Raw genomic sequence first — 18,543 nt, 5'->3', positions numbered from 1 at the left:
TATTATGAAGTACTTTAGTCCAGTATTGCTGTGCAATTGCTGCAACGAGAAGTTGACAGTGTTGCATTGAATTGCTGTTCGGTTCAGAGTCGGTTAGCAACGAACTGCATGTACGTTGACGGGTGTAGTGAGTCACCTCGGGAACCGATTCTCTGTGCTGGCTACGCCTTGCAGTTGCTTCAAGTTTTGGACAGAAGAAACAGAACACGACCAAAAAAAGTGGCTATGTCAGTTTTAACGAACAGTTTTACTGTATGTGTGGCGTTTACAGAGACCTATTCGGTTTAGATCACGGTGATCGTGGATGTTTATGGGACTTGTGTGTTTTACGCTGTAGTTTAGCTGGCTGGGTAAGTTGGTAGTTTAGCACCGTGGCTAGATAGATAGCTAACACCAAACTTTGAGGCCAAGTCATGCAAGTGATGGAAAAGTGTTTATCTGCTGGTTTGCTGAGATGTTATAAGGAGAAAAGAGAGGCAACACTTCAGGATTACAGCTATAAAGTAAACGTTATGGCTAGCTAGCTATTTACCCACGTTACTGGATGCCAAACGTGTCTGTGTTTACGTTAACCTGGCTGTCAGCTACGAGAGAGGAACTGACACTGGGGCTGATTATAGCAGAGCTTTATAATAAGCGGGATATGTTACAGAAACATTGATATAATCGGTGTCTTGTGGTTGTATTTTTGCCTTAGTAACATACAGGACTGTGGTAACACTTGCTCTTACATGGTGCTGATTTCCTAACCTCTGATTATTGTCTCTATGCCAGACCACTGTCAAGAAAGAAGATGTCTCTGGAGGAGTATGAGAGGCACTACGCATCACTCTCAGACTCAGGATGCGAATCTGTCAGTGGTCCTCAAACCTCTGGCTCATTTGGGAGTGAAGAGGAGAAGTTGCACTACATTCCCATTCGAGTCCTGGGTAAAGGGGCTTTTGGTGAAGCCACCTTGTACAGGCGCACAGAGGTAGGCACTGTCACTTACTGGTTTGTCCTGCAGCAGTCTGTCCTCCCTGAAGTCATTGCGGTATGCTCTGGTATCCCACCCCTCTTCAGGTTTCTCACTTAAGTTCGAGATGCCAGAATGACCGCAAACAGGCCAGCCCGTTTTGGACCCACCGTTTTTGTGATGTGCGTTTATCTGCCGATTCACCCTCCTGCACTTTAGCCCGGCCTTTACCTGCCCTGCTGACGTTATATAAGGAGTGTCGTTTCAGCCTGAACTGCTTTTTTTAAATGAGACACAATACAGCTGCTAATTAGAAGGTGGGCAGTTATATACACTCTATGGACAAAAGTATCGGGACACCTACAGGAGCTTTTATTTAAATTTACATTTAAGGCTTTTAGCAGATGCTCATCTCCAGAGCGACTTACAAAAGTGCTTGGCTGTTTATTTAGAAAAAAAATACCCTTAGTTAGTTTGTATAGACTAGGATGCAAAGATACCTCCTAAGCCTGCATGCTACGAAACACAGAAGTCAACATGGACACCATGATACTTGACACTACACTTGGCCTGAGTACTCTTAGAAGAGGAGAAGTGGGTCCTCAGTCTGCGTTTGAAGACAGCGAGCGACTCTGCTGTTCAGGCGCCCAAGGAAAAGTTCATTTCACCACTTCAGTGCCAGGACAGAAAACAGACTGGATGCTTCCACTTTTTTAGAAAGGCGTGTCCCATTCATCCAGAAGAGCATTTGTGAGGTCAAATGTGTTTGGTGATGTAAAAGTCGTGCCATGTAGTTTTTGTGTTGATCTTAATGCCGGAAGAGGTCCTGGTGACTATTTTACACTATGCACTACACACCTCTGCACCACTGTTGTGGTTCTAAACGCACTCACAGTTGATGGTGGAATATCTAAGAGGGAAGAGATTTCACCAACAACCCATTCTTTCACAATTGTGTGTAAAGGCATGACTTTTATCATGAACTTTATCAGTCAATGTGTCCAAATATTTTTGTCCATGTAGTCTATGTCTTATAGACACAGCAACAAAAACAGAAATGGAAATGGTCATATAACATTGAAATAAAGATATTGTACTGGTATATGTACATGATAATGTAGGTAAACCAAAATACAAGAAAAGGGACATTGGCTCTTTAAAGGGTTCAGCTTCTGTAATGCATTAGTTCAGTTGGTGAAGGGCAATAAAATTAGAAAGCACATCATTGTAGCTTAACCTCTAGAAATGTTTGTGCTTATTATTCTTGACTGTGCTTTAGTTCCTTAGGTTGTCTATTGTCATGTATTTTTGGCCCATTACTGTTAGCTCTTTACTAAAGGGCATAACAAGGTATTTTCTTTCTTTCCCAGGATAATTCGTTGGTGGTTTGGAAAGAGATCGATCTAAACAATCTCTCTGATAAAAAGCGCAGAGATGTCATGAATGAAATCAGCATCCTGTCCATTCTCCAGCATCACAACATCATAGCGTATTTCAACCACTTCATGGACAAGAACACCCTGCTGATTGAGCTGGAGTACTGCAATGGTCAGAAAACATTTTACTTAACAGTAGTGTCGGATATAAGGCTGGCATTCACAAGTAGTGCACTGTGTATATAAATGTGCTTTTTATCCAGGTGGAAATCTTTATGACAAAATTAACCAACAGAAAGGGAAGCTTTTCACAGAGGAGGTAACGTTTAAAAACAAATATTTTTTACATTAAAAAAAAGTCGAGTCATCACGGATATGTAAAATTTAACCCTCGATGTGTTCCCCCAGATTGTCATATGGTATTTATACCAGATTACCTCAGCTGTGGCACATATCCATAAAGCTGGTGTCCTGCACAGGTAAGAGGCAAGACATCACTATGTCGAGTAAGAATCTTCTATGGATCTTCTTGTGAATTTAGATTGAAAATTAACACGTGTTTCTTCATTTTCTTTAAGGGATATCAAAACATTAAATATCTTCCTCACTAAGACAAACTTGATAAAGCTAGGAGACTATGGTTTGGCAAAGAAGCTGGACTCTGAGTATTCGATGGCTGAGACGGTGAGTGATTTGAGCTTCTTTGCATTTTATGGTGAAATGGTTCAACCTTCTTGTTCTTCCTTTTGAATCATATTTAACTTATATTTCTGTAGACTGAGCGTTAACCTGAACAAAATGGGAGATTGGGGGACTTTCTACCCCCGGTAATTTTTACTAGTTATCTCCATAATTGTCCTACCATACATTTTCATTACCATTGTCATTACCAGCCACCCATTTTTCCAGACAAACAAGCTTTTGGTTTGTGTTGTACCCCAAATACTGATTTTTGCTTCAATTATCTCTTTCCAGTGTGTAGGTACCCCATATTACATGTCCCCTGAGCTTTGTCAAGGTGTGAAGTACAATTTTAAATCAGACATCTGGGCCATGGGCTGTGTGTTATATGAGCTCCTGACTCTTACCAGGACCTTTGATGCTACGGTATTCATCTCATACCTTTTTCTTTATATATATTTTTTAATTTACTATTTTGTGAGAATAATGATTAAGGAAGCTTCTTATTGTACTTCTTGAACTCCTCAGAATCCTCTGAACCTGTGTGTGAAGATCGTACAGGGCAATTGGACTATGGAAGTGAACTCTGATGTTTATTCATCTGAGCTCATCAAGATAGTCTATGCATGCTTAGATCAGGTGAGCATGTGCAACTATTAAAATTTTTGTATTCATTTATTGATTTTAATATTTAATTATGTACTTTATGAACTTTTACTGAAACAACATGCCAATTTAGATAGTATTATAAGTATATGCATTTTATAAGGCTAAAATATGGTGGTTTTGCTTAGTAACCACTTTGAATAGAGGTGCTGTAGACTCCACAGTGCATTTAGGGAAAATGCATAAAAACATAGTGCATACAGGATAACATTGTGTCTGGCCCTGCTAACACTGATGAATTGACTGGCTCAGTGAGCTTTGTTTATTTGATGAGGAACTTTCAGAGCACATGTAACTGTACATGTAACTAAACCTGTAACTAAAACTGCTAACATTTAAAAATGTAAGTGTATTACTATCAATAAGCTTTCATTCTTAAAGCTTTCTTAATTTCATTCTTAATTCTTAATGAAATTTGTGTTGCAGGATCCAGAGAAGAGACCTACTGCTGACCAGATTCTCGACCAGCCCATCATCTCTTGTGTTAGACAGTGAGTATTAACAGAGGAAGGCAGATTATCGTCCACTAAAGAAAATCTTCATATTTTTTGTTGGGTTGTATATAGTATTTTTAAGTAGATCAGTCTAAAATACCTGAAATACTTTGAGCACTGAATAAAGCATAAATTATTTTGCTTGCAGGGAGTTGGAAGAACGTGTGGCTGTACTCAATTCAGCAATCAGAAAACCAAAGTATGTATAAGATCTGTTAGATTGTATAAGAATATACAGCTTATGAATATAATATTTAACTTTGCAAAGTGGTTTCAGTGGATTAAATTAAAGTACTGCTTTCCCTGACATCTGTGTTTTTTTGAAGGTTGAGTACAGTATCAGAGACACCGGTCGCTATTGTGACCACTCGCTCAAGGGAGGTGTATTTTTGGGGAGGAGGGAAGTTCACCCCTCAGAAGCTGGATATGTTTAAGGGCGGCAACAGCGCTCAGCAAGTTTGTGCAGGGGAAACACATTTTGCTGTGGTTACTGTGGAGAAGGAACTTTACACCTGGGCAGTAAGAACCTTACTTTTTGTTTTAATCAGCTTGCAGAAAGTAGTCCTCCCTCTCAGCACAAATAATATAGACTAAACAGTGATCAGTTTTTACAGTCACAGGATTGTCACAGATAAAGACAACTTAATTAATTGGTTCATTTAAGCTTTAAAAATGTTTTCAATTCAGAATCGGCAAGCTATTTTTATAATTTAGTCACAAATAAAGATGGTCCAAACTGCAAGCTGCCTTACTCTTTCAATACATGATTGACTACATCTTGCAGTATGGAAATTGATCCTATTTGTGAGCAAAATTATCATAGATTTTAATATTTAGCCACAAGAATTGTGTTAATATGAATTTATCAACATCACGATTGATACTATTGTTGACACTGGACCTGTAGTTTTCCCTTAAAATCAAAAAAGTGATTGGTCAGTTAACTGTCTATTATTTGTTTTTTTTGTTAATTTATTCTTTAATTACTGTTAATATTATGAGAAATTATTATTCCTATTATGGTGAGCCGACCTGAATACCCCGGTTTACGCAACTTATTGATTATAATTAAGATTTATTTATAATTTAATCAGGACAGGAAGCTTTTTTATGGAACAGGGCAAGATGAATTTGGACTTCATTGTTGCCTTATTTTTTTCTTCTTGAATTACTGGTAGTGAATGCAGCTGAAAAGCAGTGCATGGGGTGTTTTTTGTTGTTGTTGTTTCCATTATAGAGTGTGCAAGGAGGAGCTAAGATGGTGGGCCAGCTAGGTCATGGGGACCAGGCCTCGTACAGACAGCCTCGCAAAGTAGAACGCCTGCAGGGAAAAGCTATCAGGCAGGTGGCGTGTGGGGCGGACTTCACTGCCTGTGTGACTGGTAAGTAGAGGCTGAAGAGCATTAAATAATTATACTGAATTTTGTTTCTAGAAAAACAACTCTAAAAACCTACTTTGCCATTATGTTTTATCACTCGGTAGCTCATTGTTGTTTGTTCTTGCCAGACGAGGACCAAATGTACATGTTTGGGTCAGACTATTATGGCTGTATTGGTGTGGAGAATGAGATGGGGATGGAGGTTCTAGAGCCAGTTCTGCTGGAGTTTTTCGAGGAACGGCCGGTGCGACAGGTGTCCTGCGGTGACAACCATGTGGTAGTGCTGACTCACAGTGGAGATATCTATTCTTGGGGCTGTGGAGAACATGGTGAGCACTTAATCACAATATCAGGGAGTCATTGATTTGGGGTTATAGTGAATTGGTTCCAGAGAACATGTCATTTTGATAATGAGTAATGTTTCCTTGTGTAGGCAGACTTGGCTTGGACTGCGAGGATGATTTTGCCTCCCCTATGCTAGTGAGTATAGGCTTTTGCATGTAACTGGCAACAGTTGTGTGTTATAAATGTGAGGCTGAGAATGTGTGGTATGTGTGGTCCATTGATGTTGAACATGTAAATGATGATGCACATATAATTTGATAGTGGGACACCCATTTGCTCAGGTGAACAGCTTGACTGTATGTTAAGATGTTTCCTAGTTATTCTAATTATTCAGACAGTTTCTCCCTGGATATGATGCTTGTGAGAATAAGGAGGTATTGTGGTAGTTGTGTGTTCCACCATGTTTCCTTGTCTGCAATCTGTAGGTGGAAGTACCAAAGGGCGCCAGTATTGACTCTGTGTACTGTGGGAGCGATGGTACATTTTTCCTTACAGAGTCTGGAAAAGTCTTGGCCTGTGGAAACAACGAACTGAACAAGCTAGGTCTCAATCAAGGCATCACTGGTATCAAGAACCACTTTAGGGAGGTATGGATCACTTAAAGGGCTTTTGTATGTGTTTGACCCATTACAAATCTGACAATGAATATTGCAATAAATAAAAAATGATCTTTGTGGAATAGGGTTCTCAGGAGATACCATACACCACAACTCTGACTTTAGTAAAGCAGCTTGCTCGCTTCAAAATTCAAGTTATTGCTCCTGGGAAGACCCATACAGCAGCCATTGATGGTAAAGCATTTCTTCTTCGATCAAGTCTTTTGTTACATTTATCATTCTGTTGTTGCAGTTTTTTTTCTGCTTTGTGTAACGTTGTGTGATTTTTCCTTTTTCCTTTTTTCCCCACGGTATATTTGTATGTACAGAACGAGGACGTCTGATGACCTTTGGCTGTAATAAATATGGCCAGCTGGGTGTGAAAGATTTCAAAAAACACCAAGGGGTTCAAATGCTTTTGGGTCCTTTTGGAGGAAAAGTTGTCTCCAAAGTGTCTTGTGGAGATGGCTTCACAATTGCTGCCACAGAGGGTAAGTAAAGCTGAGAAAGTGAACTCTTTAAAGCATCAGAAAGTAAAAAGCAACATTATCAGGTTTTAAGAGGCAGTGCATGGTGATTTGATATCAAATGTTTTTTTTTTCTATCATATACAGATAATCAGATCTTTGCCTGGGGCAATGCAGGCAATGGACGTTTAGGTATGCCTGCTGATCGAGGGTTTGGCTCTGAGGTGTGCCCTGCTCTTCCACGCCCCATTTTTGGTTCCCTTCACCATGTGCCAGACCTGTCTTGCAGGGGTTGGCACACCATCCTTATTATGGGTAATCAGCCAACTGCAATCTTTATCTGCCTCTGACACTGACCAAAATTGTAAATTGTTTATTGTAAATGTGGTTTGTATCATGTATGTACTGCAGAAGGCAAAGTAGAGTTTGTTGTTGGTATACATACAGTTCACAGACTGCCCGTTTTCTTTTTATGCTTTTTTACAGAAAAGGTGCTCAACTCCAAAACTATCCGGTCAAACAGTAGCGGACTCTCCATTGGAAGTGGTGAGAAAAGTTTTTATTAGTATAATATTTCTCAGTGTAAAGTTGTTGTTAATTATGATAATTGTAATGCTTTTTGGCATTGTATTAAACTATAGGTTGATATTGTGTATCTCCTGAATTCTGTACTGTATACTTAAATCATAAGGCATAGGCCATGGCTCCAGTTCTTCTTTGGACTTGGGTATTGAGCCTGGCTCAGACTCTGAGCTGCGAGATGGTATTATGGGTGGGACTGTGGAGGCAGACATGGAGGACAGAGGTCTGGAGACTCCTATTTTTTCAATGGACAGCAAGACCAGTGAGAGTTCTTGCCCATCCTGGCTTCGCAAGGTATGCACTTTACCAGGCACTTCAAGTTAAATACACTGCCAGACAAAGCAGCATTCCCATGAGTTAACTAGAACTCATCTAAAAAGGTAAAAGGTAAAAAAGATCATCCAAAAAAAAAAATCTTCCACCTTCCTTCTCCAGGAGCTAATTGATGCTGAGTTTATACCCATGCCTGATGGATCCGGAGATTCCATGTCTGGCCCTCTGGCCACGGTTTTTTCAGAAAGTGCCACGCTCCCATATGAGGAGCTTCAAGAGCTAAAGGCAGCTGCTGCAGCTGCCACCAGTGAGAATGGTCTCATGGTAAGGCCTGTAGAACTATACAGAACCTAATTTCTTCTCTACTGCTAAAGATCTATTCTGTGTGATCCATATTAGGGATCAGATGGTGTTTTATTATTATTTTTATGAGTTGTGTGCTGTATTTCTTGAAAGCAAACAGCATGTATAGACTACGAGAGGGTCAATGGATTGGAATCTGGAGCCTGGAAGAAAAGTAGCCTCCCACAGCAGACCTGCTGCCAAGCGAGTAGTGAGCTTATCCAAGTAAGGGTAAAATAAAAGTGAACAGACATAAACATAAAGAGACACTTAATCCAAACAGCATACATCATATTAAAAAAACAGTTTAGTCTTTGTGATGTAATGTTTTAATATCAATGAACAATTTACAAATATGTGTATTCTTTCCTTCGTAGGTGCGGGAAATGTTGAAAAGGCAAGATGCCACTATTCAACTGTTACAGAAACAAGTGAGTAGTATTTTTTTTTTCCCATGCGGTCGTATTGATGAATATGAGAAGCCTAGATTTTACCATTAGAGTACAATTAAAGTCTTTAAAGTTCACTATGAAAAATAAGAGCAGTGGTTGATCAATTCCTTTGCTCTAGTAGGTACATTAATTTCTGCATAGTACCTAAATGTATTATATATAAGTATTATCTAATGGGCAGCTGATTGAAGTGCAGGTAAAGTAATATTATAATGTGTAGTACAATTTAGTGATTTTACTTGCTCATACACATCTGATTCTTAAGACAATTACAAGGTTGAGTAGATATTATTTAGCAAACTGCATTGCAATTGAAAATATTCAACTCCCATTATCCCCTAACCCTAGCAAAATATAATATAACTTGCAGCTGTTTGCAATAACCCAATCAATCAAGAACAAGTAAAACAGCTCAACATAGCTAATGTAACCAGTGATTTCTCCCAAGTTCTCCAAAGTTCTGAGACTGCAGTAGTCAATAAAAGTGCCCTTTTGGGTTGAATTTGAAAAAAAAACCCCACTTGTTGCATTAATTGTATTGAACTATTTAAATTCTTAAGTTCTTGTTTGATGTGTCTACTGCAGCTGAAATGTTGTACATTTTGCTAATAAACCTAACTTGCGATGTGGGGTGAATAATTTATATTGCAACTATATGTGCTGTGCTTTGAGTGATTTTAGGACATTCTCAGGACATTGTTACTCTCACTGGTTCAGAAAAGGCTAAGAGTTTAATTTGGAAGCACTAGTGTGAGAGACAATTTTGACCTGAGTAGCTTACCACTTAATTAAAGCACAAAAACATCTCTCAACCCGCCCAAAACTTTTGCTTTGTGCAGATAAATCAGTGTGATTTAGAGCATGGTATGAAGCGGCATTTGTCTGTTAAAAACAAAAATAAACTTGTCTGCATAGCTGAATAAGTTCCAGTTTTATATTAAATGTTTAAATAAGGTCTGTGCATCCCATCTGACTATTCAAAAACTTGCTTAAGAACAAATAAACATATTGTCATGTATTTACTGACTTGAGAGTAAAGTAAACTTGCTGACAGTTTAAGTCCAGTGTTCCTTCAGTTCTAGGGGAATTAGGTTTTGTAGAGTTGGTAGATTCACAGTAAACACAGTGGAAAACAGCTGCACACTTGCACAGCTAGAGATGGGCATTCTCACTCTTTTCCACAAGTCAGATCAATGATATCACCAGTAAGAGCTAACTCTAATTTCCCAACGACATTGTTAAATTAGCCAAGGTAGCCATATTATCATTCATTTAATATTTCAAAGAAATTGCAGGAAAAGGACATGAAAATTACTGAAAATGATTGATGATGATCCTGTCCAGGTAATCTTTTAAGACAAGAACAGTGTAGAAAAAAATCTGACTGATGGAAGGAACAAAAAAAAGAGGGAACAAAAAGGTCCATTTAAGTTTGTGCTCATAGAAATGTCAGTGCTTTGACAATTTTCAAAATGGTAAAACTCTTATTATAGAACTGTGTATGCAGATTTGTGCACGTATACCTACCTGCTGTTCTTTCTTAAACCTCACATTCTGGCAGCTTGAGTAATTAGTTGCTATTTTTTTTAGTACAAAGATCAACTCGAAGAGAATGAGAGGCTGTGGAAAGCTATTCATGACCTCAGATTAGGGTCTGATCTTTCTGGAAGCCTAAACAACAACAACAACAACAACAACCACCACCACAAGTCAAAAAGTCCATCTGATGAATAATAATGAGGGGGAGTCTGTGTCAAAATGGATGACAGTGGTTATTATTCAGAATAACCCAGTGCCGGTCAAGACACACCTTAAAGCCTCAGTGAATGAGCTGATTGGTGAGGGTGAGTGTTGCTGAAATTGTTAGTCAGTTAAGCATTTACTTCTTACCACAGCAGGATAAGTTGGGGGACTGTCTGACTAATCAATCACAGAAAATGTTGCTGCATTTTGGTAACAACCAAAGATTATACTCTCTGTTTTATAGTGGAAACACCAAGTCATATCAGATGGCAAAGCCATTACATTCCTCCTATTGGCAGTGCTGCATCATTTCTATGCGTATGTGTGCCATGCAACAGTGTTGCCTTTGAATCAGCCTTTGTAATTCAGGTTCAAGACTCTTCAGAATGAAAGCGGTCTTGACTTACTGTAACTGGTTTATTTGGGCTATGGTGGAATGTAGTGCAGCAAAACTATGGCCCAAAAACGTCTCATCAAGCTTTAAGCTATTTTACATGTTACGCCAAAAACACCTTATGTACTTTTGCTCTCAACTATGAGAAAATGCATTTATTGACTTTATTGCCTTTTTTCAATTGTGGATTGCTGTGATCAGTGGACTCAAAACACATGCATTTAAAAGGATCCACCAGAAGCTGGAAAAGTGGAATCTGGTATCTCTGCATATATCACCATATGCATATTTTAATAGTCTCTGTTGCAATGCTTTTGTTTTATTGAGACCTACAACTAAAGAAGATTCACATTTGGGGAAAAAAAAGTTGATTACATACATTGAGCAAATGTATGTAAAATGTTCTCCAGTTATCTATGACGATAAATGTGGAAGAATGAACAAACTACTGATTTTTAGAATTTACTTTTCTTTGAATTTCTTTTAAGAATTGTCATTTTAATGGAACGGTTATTAAATACTCTACAGTCACAAATATATATATATTAACTACAATTATATACCTACTTTTGGGCGCATTGAATGTTCTTAAAGCATAATACATTGTTTTAATTTGCGCTCTGAATTTATGTATGGCCAGAGACCCCGCCCAAAATACAAAAGTCTCCTTAGAACCATACATCTTCAAAGTACAGCAACTGAAACCAAAGACATGGTGTGTTTGTGTACATTGTTTATCTAATGTCATATTTTGTATTATTTTCCCATCTTTAATGGATGCATACAAAACATAGAATTTTTTCAAGCTGTATTTATATCATACATTTGTTAATTATGGACAACAAGTGCCACACCTTTTCAGTAGGAAATAATTGGTAGACCGTAAAAATGGTCACAGTGCCATGTTTATTAGGATTAAGTGCCTTATTAATTTCTAATTTAAACTGTGCAGGTTTAAATTTAAAGTTTCCTCTTTAAATTATTTTTCTACGTTGAGTTTGCACCACAGTAGATTTAAGGGCAATACGTGCTGGGTGTATGTGTTCCACTTACAACTGCTCACACTTGAAAGAGAACATTGCATTGCATGCATTGTACAAATAAAAGCACATCTATGAGAAACATGAGTTATATGGTCTAGTTAATTTCATTAAGCTGTACAAAAACCTTCTTTATATTAGTGGGATTTCCAGTGAATATGCGGTGAAGTTGTCAATTCTTTGTTAGAAGTTCTGATTTAATTAAGATTTTGAGCAGTTGCTCATCTCAGTCACAGTTCAATCTTAAACAGTTACATACCTCATACATATCTACCACCTTTTTACAGTGAGGGGTTTCTTTGATTTCTTAAACTTTTTGGAAAACAATTGTTTATGCAAAAAATAAACAATCAAGCAGATCAATCAAAGCTGTCCAGTTAACTAGTTACAGTAGCAGCAGTTTAATTTGTAAGTCTGCAAACACATTTCATATTTAAAACATATTTCATATTTGCCATTAAACACAGTAAAACTGCACAGTACAAATAGTATACACTATTCACTCTGATTGATTTTGTGCTTGCATTTGCATTATTGATAAAACTGCTATGCCTTACCGTTACATTTACTTTCTGTTTTATTGGCAGTGATAACTGTCCTATTAAAACAGTTACATGTAAAAAGTAAAAAAAAAAATGGTTTAATGGCGATGCCTGGGGGGTGGAGGTCTGCTTTTAATGTTCTGACACTTTGGAATGTGTCTCTCTGCTGGACCAGGAGCAAAGCGTCTGCCGCAGTGGGGACAGTTTACATAATCTGGATTCACATCTGCACTTGGCTGGGACGGAAAGCCTCCTGGAGCACGAGCTTGGCGCAGGTTGTGAATTAAAGCCTCGTGTTTTTGACGCCAGTTGTTCTTCTTCAGCTACGGATAAAAAAGAAAAGTGATTAACCATAATGCAGGTAACAACTGCAAGGGAAGCAATATGCAAACGAACATTCATACTGTGAAACGCTGTGGTCTACAAGGCCTTACCTAGTCTCATCGATAATAAACTATGAATTTAATTGACATATTTTGGAAACAGATTCTGCCATTTAAGCAGTACAGCCTTACCTCTGGTGTCTTACGCTGGCCGTTGGTCTTCATGAACACCTCCAGTTCAGTGCCCTTGGCCCTGAACTGTGCAGAGTCGAAGGTTTTACGCTTGGACTGCTGCAGTTTCTCACAAACCCGGATATGCTTCTCAAGGCGGTCTTCTGCAAAGCACCTGTGGCATATTTGACAGGGTACAAGCTGGACAGGAGCATCCAGACTCCTTTCTGGGCTGAGTTCGACTTGCTGGAGCCTTGTACCTGTATGATTTAGGCAAGGCGCCTGGGTGACTGCTTCAGTGGATGGCTCTTTGGGTGGACCCTTTCTGAAGCTGTGTGTTGTCTCCTTTACAGCTCTCTGACTCTGCTGCTGCAGTCTGACTTGAGTTGGCTGCTGATCTTCTGTAAGCCCATTTATTTGATCGTGCCTGGAGTATGCTTTTACTTTGGCATGTGTATTTGACTTAAATGTGTCCAGTATGTTCCACTGTATCTTCTGATATTCGTTTTCTATATCTCTCTTGGATCGTTCTCTTTCATCTCTCCTTTCTCCATCATTCACTCGCTCCTGACAGTCTCTCCTGACCCATTCTATTGCTCGTTCTCTCTTTATCTTGTCTTTTTCTGCTCTCACGGTTTCCCATTTCTTTGTGGTCCTTACTTCATAGTTGTCCCATTCTTTTGCTGGAATCTTACAGTCTGTGGTTCTCTGAGTATTTCTCCTTCTGTTCTCCCTTTCAGCTCCTTCCCTTCTTCTCTCTCTGTAACCTTCATCTGTCTCCATCTCGTGCTTCTCTCGTCTCTCTGTACCATCTCTGTCCCCCCTACCCCAGTCTCTGAGTCTCTCTCTGTGCCCCTCGTCTCGTCTACCGGCTACGGCCCTTTCTCTGCCGCTCTCCCAGTCCCAGTTTCCCTTTTCAGTAAAGTATAAGCTGTTTTCAGCTTTTTCCATCTTCTCTTTTCTCTGGTCTCTTTTAACCTCGTCCCCTGACCTAGCTCTCAGTTGGATTTTCTTTAGTTTGTCTTCTGTCTTTAACAGCTTTTCATGAAGGATTAGCTCCTTTCTTTGTATCTCCTTTGCCCAAGAAATCTCATTTTCAGGAAGCCTGCACTGGTCCTCGCGTAATGCCCGGTACCCATTGATCGATTTGCTGTTGGTCTCACCTCTTTTCCAAGATGGCTGATGAGATTCAGTACCAAAAGGCTCTGGTTTACTCAGACACATGTTCCCCTGTCTCCTATCACTGGCCTGTTTACCCTTCCTCCTATCCATCTCAAAGTAATTAAATTTGTTTTGATCTTTTTGCACAAAGTAATCATTGCTTGCTTGGCTGTTATTCAGGTTAAATGCCCTCTTGTGGCACACAGGCTTCATTGGAAAAATATTGTCCATTTCAGATTTCTCCATAAAAATATCGCAATCCTCCTGCAAGTCCATTCTGCGCCTGGTTGTGGCAGAGTTGTACCTCCTCTGGACAGAGTCTGGGTTTTGCCAGCGTTTGTAAAGGGAATGTTCTTGGTCCCAGTCTTTCAGGGCAGCCGTCATTCTTTCCCTGTCTCTTGACGTGCTGAAATGAGAGCGAAACCTGGCAGTTGAGAGTAGATCCTGTGCAATCCTGTCCTCCCTCTGCAATGGTGGCAGTTTTTCCAGTCTCACCTCTTTCTCCAAAAACACATGTGCAGAGTGAGGATGTGGCATCATTTGCAAACGTGGCATAATGATTATAGATCACTGTATATCTATTTAAAAAAGGCAACAAAAATAAAATTAAGCAAATGAACTTACTAGATAGAGAGATAGCTGGTATCTATAGGTATCTATAGGTATAGCTGTTAATCTATAGCTAGCTAGGTAAGATAATGTTAGAGTTACTAGATCCTAATGTTTATTATTCAATGTTGAATATAAATGGTCTTACAACTTACCAGATGTGTATCAGTTTGTAGATTGCAGCCCTTTCTCTCTTATGTTGCCTGTTTTGCTCAGATCTCATCCTGTCTGTGCTGCAACTGCTGGCTATAGCACCGGAGCTGAGTCTCTCTAGATTCCTAGATTTCTAGATTCCATGGTACCGGTTTGTTGACGCACGTTACCTAGAAACAAGACAACAAACGTGCCGCTCCTTTCGCTCGTTTGATTGGTTCGCCTGTAGCGACGCCAGTGACCCGGATGTGGCGGAGCCGCGCTGCTACCGACAATGAAACACACCGGAGCCGCATGAGGAGCGTGTGCGTTCCCTATGAAGACGAAAACAGTCCTGTTTCAGACGCTCTTCGTTTATTTATTGCTCTTAAAGGTGCATATGCATTTCTATAATCTTTCTCACCGCGTGTCTGAACTATAGCGTAACTATTTAAGCTGCTTTACTGACCTAAACACTGATGGTGTGTTCGCAGTATAGCCTTGTTTACACTGCAGTTTAGCATCAGGTGCTGCCTGTGGTGGGATGTCGTCGCCATTCTTTAATTCAGCAGGTTTAGCTATAGATATCTGCAGTAGCGAGCAGTCTCAGTGACAGGTCTGTATCTAGCTATATCGAGACATGCAAGGGGTCTATTTTTATATGTTTATAGCGTGCCAGCCAGCTAATGCCCTAATGTAACACCAGAGATGGCTGCTTGATTTTGCAGGTGTCCAGCAGGCCCAAGCATTTAACATAGATTATATAAAACATAGCTATATATATATATATATACATAACATATAGCAAAGATTTAGCCACTCTGAATGCAGCCAGATCCTCACAGCACTGTCAACATTTACAGGGCCCCTATCATGGACAGCTGAATTTCCCTCACTGTACTGGAATAAAGGAGTTTGAAGTAATATGAAGGACTAAAAACTATGATATTACTGCCCTGTCCGTACAGGTCATACATGGAAACTAATCACTGTTGTCTGTTGTTAAATCTGATGAGATTTACATATGTGCATTAAGCCAAAGTGACAGTTCTGTAGCTATGCTATATCTGGACGTGCAGGATGCCTATTTTTGTGTCGGCATGCTAGCCAGTTATTAGTTTTTTTCTTTAGTTTCATTAATCTTCTTTAAATGATAACAGCCCCCACTGTTCTGGCTATAAAAGAGCCCATGCCCAATATTTCTCAGTTATTACATTTAACATTTATTACATATACATTATATGTACATCTAGTACATATACAATCATTTTTTATTAAAATTGCTGGAAAACTGGAAAATGCAGTAAGATGAACTCGTTCTTGGGACGTCAGTGAAACTGATTTTAAAGCGGGTTGTTTTGTTCCCATGTACTGACTGAACAGTATGTTAAATTTTCTACATCACCTACTATCTAAATAATCTACTGTCAATAGTTTACAAACGTTTACTTTGTAAAACTAAACAGTAAAAGTTAGCCACTCCTTAATCTAATGTGTGATGTCAAGACAAGACCATATTCACCATGTGTGTTTAGACACACATTGAATTTGACCTCTGCCTTTAACCTGTCCGTGCAGTGAACAGACACATACACACTAGTGATCAAACACACATAGTGACAGTGAGCACATACTATTACTGATGAACAACAGGCTTAAAGTTGAACAGACTTTCAAAAGTCTTCATGTGTAAGTTAATAAATCTACTTTACACAAAAGTGAGACCCTATAGTGTCAAACTGTTGCTTTTTTTGGTTGACATGGGCTTGTCTTATGTTTATCCAAAGATAGAAGCAGACACATTTTGTACATTTTACTAGTGATGGCTCATTTCATCCCCCAGACTAAACATACCATAATAATGTTGACATATCTAATGCTGAAAAACTGAAAAAACTAAGTTGAAGAAGTTGGAGTGACCATATTCAAGGCTGCTAGCAGACCAATAATAGGTGCCCTGTCTGGTATTACTGCTGTTATGCTAATACAAAAAAAAAAATGGAAATGTATACTCCTCTGTCCAGACAGAAACCATGTCTGCAGAGGAGCTTCTGTCAGTGGACTATGAAGTCTATGGGAGAGTTCAGGGTGTGTTCTTCCGAAAATATACTCAGGTAAGGCCATACATGTGATCCTCTAATTGCACGTGTATATATTCCATGTTTGAGTAAAAATGTGTTTGTTAGTTATATTTGTGTGTACAGAAACCCTTTCTCGTTAGTGAATTTAGGGAGCTGCTCATTAGCCTTTTAGTCATCCCTGTGTCATGGAAAACTGAATTTAGTCAATATGTGGAAAACCGAGCTGCAAAAACAGCCCATTTTTTCAGTTTTTCAGATGTCACAACAACCTGTACATCCCACCTCAGTTTAGCCCCACCCACTCAAACTGCAGTTTTCAGAAGTGTTTCACACAAATGAAGTATAATGCTATGAAGGTGTCTACAAACTTCTGGACATGTATGTTTTGGGCCGATTAATATATACATAGGCTCACAGTGTCTGTCTGCTTTTAGTCCGAAGGGAAGAAGCTTGGCCTGGTTGGATGGGTGCAGAATACCCAAGCTGGAACTGTGCAAGGGCAGCTTCAAGGACCAGCCTCCAAAGTGAGAAAGATGCAGGATTGGCTCAGAACCACTGGGAGTCCTCAGTCACGAATAATAAAAGCAGAGTTCAATAATGAGAAGACAATTGAGAACATGGATTTCAAAGACTTTAAAGTGGTCCGCTAATGAACACAGTAAATGAATTGTGCTTTGGCTTCTAAGTTATTACTTTTTTTTATATAGATATTATAGATCACTTATTTGTCTGTTACTCTAAAAATCCTCTTCAGTACAGGAGGAAACACATGTCCAGTAATAAATATACCTGACATTCAAATAGCTCTGTATTTCTGCATGATTTCTATTTTCAAGATGTTTGTTATTGCAATTATGCAAGTATTAGTATTATGCATAGTAAGTAATCTGCTCAGTAATTGCATCAGATTCTAAATGAGCACAATTTGGCATGACTATTTGTCATTTTGATCAATGGGATGTTTTGTTTTTACCATTTTAAAGAAATGTATGATGCAGATTATGGGTCATCTTAAAGATTACATTTATTATAACCTAGTCACACAAATATGTGACTTTGAATTTATCCTACATCTTAATTTAAGGTATAATGTTTATTTCATTTTCACAGTTATTAAATTGATTGTTTATGGGGAATTGGGCCATTAGCTAAATGTCATGTACAGCGGAAATAAACAGAAGCGAGAAACATAATAGTCTACAGGCAAAACAACCTCAAAAGAGATTTGTCAGTGAGACCGTTTCATTAATTCAGCTTTTTGGTTTTAAAGCAGCTGCAGACTTAGAAGACAGGTGCACAAGCAGTGAAGGTCGATTTTGATAGTTTATATCTTGTATTTTCCTGTTTGCTGCGCAAGAAAATACAAGATATGACCTTGTCTTTTTATTGTCTAGATCCTCACTGAAGCAAAAGTATAACCAGGCTGGTTTAGATTCCTTTTTTTTTCAATTCAGATTATTCATCTGTCACTAAATGCATTTTTTTTTCTTTTGTCTAAACATTGATACATAACCACAATCACTTGAAGCGACAGTCTTAAAAAAAAACAACATAGCATTTTAATCCTAAGCTTTATCATTGTTGCTACTTAGAGCTGGGCTGGGCTGGGCAACCAGTCGCAGCAGAGTCATATTAGTGTAAAATCCTGTAATATGACGTTTACGGCTTCAGTCCACATGCTTCTTTCAGTTTAAATGATGTATCTCTCAGCTTGTCCAGAAATGCATGTAAGTGCATCC

At 38.9% G+C, this 18,543-nt stretch overlaps 3 protein-coding genes across 7 annotated transcripts; 2 read left to right on the top strand and 1 right to left on the bottom strand.

Moving 5' to 3' along the window:
- The first annotated feature begins 146 nt into the window (after positions 1-146).
- nek9 (NIMA related kinase 9) lies at positions 147-11,867 on the top strand. Of its 2 annotated transcripts, none has more exons than XM_072689178.1 (24): positions 147-350; positions 775-973; positions 2,326-2,503; positions 2,595-2,650; positions 2,740-2,810; positions 2,910-3,015; positions 3,307-3,438; positions 3,541-3,651; positions 4,105-4,169; positions 4,321-4,371; positions 4,499-4,691; positions 5,410-5,554; positions 5,680-5,880; positions 5,985-6,031; positions 6,322-6,483; positions 6,579-6,687; positions 6,822-6,983; positions 7,107-7,274; positions 7,446-7,505; positions 7,651-7,835; positions 7,977-8,138; positions 8,271-8,381; positions 8,534-8,587; positions 10,199-11,867. In XM_072689178.1, the coding sequence occupies exons 2-24, from the start codon at positions 794-796 to the stop codon at positions 10,340-10,342; spliced, it is 2,853 nt and encodes a 950-aa protein (XP_072545279.1). In that variant the 5' UTR covers positions 147-350; positions 775-793; the 3' UTR covers positions 10,343-11,867. The 2 variants fall into 2 exon arrangements, with proteins under 2 accessions (XP_072545279.1, XP_072545280.1); XM_072689179.1 differs by having other exon boundaries at positions 148-227.
- zc2hc1c (zinc finger, C2HC-type containing 1C) lies at positions 11,603-14,882 on the bottom strand. 4 transcript variants are annotated; one of them, XM_072689182.1, is made up of 3 exons: positions 14,747-14,882; positions 12,843-14,388; positions 11,603-12,650 (listed from the first exon to the last, which is right to left on the bottom strand). In XM_072689182.1, exons 1-3 carry the CDS (start codon positions 14,812-14,814, stop codon positions 12,426-12,428), a joined length of 1,839 nt encoding a protein of 612 aa, XP_072545283.1. In that variant the 5' UTR covers positions 14,815-14,882; the 3' UTR covers positions 11,603-12,425. The 4 variants fall into 4 exon arrangements, with proteins under 4 accessions (XP_072545283.1, XP_072545284.1, XP_072545282.1 ...); XM_072689183.1 differs by having other exon boundaries at positions 12,843-14,479; positions 14,747-14,824; XM_072689181.1 differs by having other exon boundaries at positions 12,843-14,560; positions 14,747-14,814.
- acyp1 (acylphosphatase 1, erythrocyte (common) type) lies at positions 14,003-17,607 on the top strand. Its single transcript, XM_072689185.1, has 3 exons — positions 14,003-15,117; positions 16,748-16,837; positions 17,239-17,607. Exons 1-3 carry the CDS (start codon positions 15,061-15,063, stop codon positions 17,452-17,454), a joined length of 363 nt encoding a protein of 120 aa, XP_072545286.1. The 5' UTR covers positions 14,003-15,060; the 3' UTR covers positions 17,455-17,607.
- The last annotated feature ends 936 nt before the right edge of the window (positions 17,608-18,543 follow it).

This window comes from Salminus brasiliensis, chromosome 10, assembly GCF_030463535.1.
Source record: "Salminus brasiliensis chromosome 10, fSalBra1.hap2, whole genome shotgun sequence".
NCBI classification, from domain to species: Eukaryota; Metazoa; Chordata; class Actinopteri; order Characiformes; family Bryconidae; genus Salminus; species Salminus brasiliensis.
Note: the sequence above shows the minus strand (reverse complement) of the source record. Positions and strands in the feature narration are given on the sequence as shown.